At 45.2% G+C, this 2,714-nt stretch overlaps 1 protein-coding gene across 1 annotated transcript; it reads left to right on the forward strand.

Annotated features, from left to right (window-relative positions):
- Nucleotides 1-405: 405 nt before the first annotated feature.
- Nucleotides 406-1,426, forward strand: LOC130587564 (visinin-like; the record flags this gene model as incomplete). The annotated part of the gene is made up of 2 exons (XM_057388547.1): nucleotides 406-795; nucleotides 1,301-1,426. Coding segments are annotated over exons 1-2 (507 nt in total), but the record flags the coding sequence as incomplete, so codon positions are not given.
- Nucleotides 1,427-2,714: the final 1,288 nt, after the last annotated feature.

Raw genomic sequence — 2,714 nt, forward strand, 5'->3', positions numbered from 1 at the left:
TTCTCCCATTTCCCTATTTTTTTTCCCATTTTCCCCCATTTTTTCATACTCTAACCCATTTTCCCCCATTTTCCCCACATTCTAACCCATTTTTCCCCCATTTTCCCCACATTCTAACCCATTTTTCCCCCATTTTCCCCTCTCCAACCCCATTTTTTTCCATTTTTTCTCCCCATTTCCCCATTTTTTTTTCCATTTTTCCCCATTTTTTCATACTCTAACCCATTTTTTCTCCCCATTTTCCCATTCCAACCCCATTTTTCATCCCCATTTTCATGTTTTACCTCAATTTTTCTCCATTTTCCCCCATTTTTTCATATTTTAACCCATTTTTTCTCCCCATTTTTTCCCCATTTTTCCCCCATTTTCCCCATTTTAACCCATTTCTCCCCCTTTTCCCAGCCCCTCTGGGCCATGGGCAACGCCAAGAGCGGCGCCCTGTCCAAGGAGATCCTGGAGGAGCTCAAGACCAGCACCCGTTACTCGGAGGAGGAATTGTGCCGCTGGTACGAGAGTTTCCAGCGCCAGTGCCCGGACGGGCGCATCAGCCGCGCCGAGTTCGAGAAAATCTACGGCACCTTCTTCCCCAACTCGGACCCGCAGGGCTACGCGCGCCACGTCTTCCGCAGCTTCGACACCAACGACGATGGGACGCTCGATTTTCGGGAGTACATTATTGCATTACATTTGACGTCGTCGGGGAAAACGCATTTGAAGCTGGAATGGGCGTTTTCGCTCTTCGATGTTGATAGAAATGGAGAAATCAGTAAGAATGAGGTGCTGGAGATCATCACGGTGAGGAAATGTGGGGTTAAAAATGGAAAAAATTGGAAAAAATGGGAAAAAATGGGAAAAAATGGGGAAAAAATGGGGTTTGGGATCATGAGACTGGAGAGATCGGCAAGAGTGAGGTGTTGGAGATGATCACGGTGAGGAAATTTGCAGTTTTGGGTGAAAAAATGGGAAAAAATGGGAAAAAATGGGGTTTGGGATGAGTAACAATGGGGAGATCCCAAGGAGGAGGTGTTGGAGATCATCACGGTGAGTTTGGGAATCCAGGATTTGAGATTTGGGGTCATTACGGTGAGGAAATCCAAAATTCGGGGTCAAAAATGAAAAAAAATGGGGTTTGGGAGTGAGAAATTGGAGTTACGGGATTGGGGAATGGGGAGATCAACAAGAGTGAAGTGTTGGAGATGATCACGGTGAGTTTGGGATTGGGAAATTTGGAGATTTGGGGTTTGGGGATGTGAAATTTGGGTTCGACACCAACGACAACGGAACCCTCGATTTTCGGGAGTGCATCATCGCTTTACATTTAACGTCGTCGGGGAAAACGCATCTGAAATTGGAGTGGGCGTTTTCGCTCTTCGATGTCGATAGGAATGGAGAGATCAGCAAGAATGAGGTGCTGGAGATCATCACGGTGAGTTTGGGAATCCAGGATTTGAGATTTGGGGTCATCATGGTGAGGAAATGCAAAATTTGGGGTCAAAAATGGGAAAAAATGGGGTTTGGGATGAGTGAGAATGAAGAGATTCCAAGAGAGAGAGGATGGAGATCATCACAGTGAGGAAATATCAAGATTTGGGGTGAAAAAACATGAAATTTGGGGTCAAAAAATGAAAAAAAATGGGTTTGGGATGAGTAAGAATGGGAAGATCCCAAGAGAGAGAGGATGGAGATCATCACGGTGAGGAAACACAAAATTCGGGGTCAAAAAATGTGAAATTTGGGCTTTGGGAGTGGGAAATTGGAGTTATGGGATTGGAGAATGGGGAGATCCCAAGGAGGAAGTGCTGGAGATGATCACGGTGAGTTTGGGAATCCAGGATTTGAGATTTGGGGTCAAAAATTGGGAAATTTGGGTTCGACACCAACGACGACGGAACGCTCGATTTTCGGGAGTGCATCATTGGAAAAATTGGAGTTCTGGGGTTCAGGATTTGGGATTTGGGGTCATCGCGGTGAGGAAACGCAAAATTTGGAGTAAAAAAACGGGAAATTTGGGGTTTGGGAATGGGAAATTGGAGTTATGGGATTGGAGAATGAGATTTTCGGTGGAATTTGGGATATTTTGGGTCAGGGTTGAGTTAGGCCTGGGGTTCGGCCTAAGGTTAGGATTAGGGTTAGGGTTAGGGGTAGGCCCAGGGTTCAGATTTGCAATATTTTGGAGCAATTTGGGATTTTTGGGATGGAATTTGGGGGATTTTGGGAGATTTTGGTTCGAATTTGGGGGATTTTGGATGGAACTTGGTGGATTTTGGGTCAGGGTTTGTTTAGGCCTAGGGTTCGGCCTAGGGTTAGGGTTAGGGTTATGGTTAGGGTTAGGGTTAAGATTAAGGGAATTTGGGGAGTATTTGGGATTTTTGAGTTGGAATTTTGGGGATTTGGGGCATTTTGGCTAAAATTTGGGGAATTTTGGGTGGAATTTGGGGTATTTTAGGTCATGATTGGGTTAGGGTTATGGTTAGGCCTAGGGTTAGGGTTAGGGTTATGGTTCGGGGAATTTTGGGGAAATTTGGGATTCTGGGATTAAATTTGGGGAATATTTGGGGATTTTTCCTGGAATTTGGGCATTTTGGGTTGGAATTTTGGGAATTTTGGGTGGAATTTGGGGTATTTTGGGTTAAGGTTAGGCCTAGGGTTAGGGCTAGGGCTAGGGTTAGGGTTATGTTTCGGGGAATTTTGGGAGAATTTGGCATTTTGGGGTG

Source organism: Malurus melanocephalus, unplaced genomic scaffold, assembly GCF_030028575.1.
Source record: "Malurus melanocephalus ecotype Western Australia unplaced genomic scaffold, MMel_1.1 scaffold_2087, whole genome shotgun sequence".
Taxonomy (NCBI): Eukaryota; Metazoa; Chordata; class Aves; order Passeriformes; family Maluridae; genus Malurus; species Malurus melanocephalus.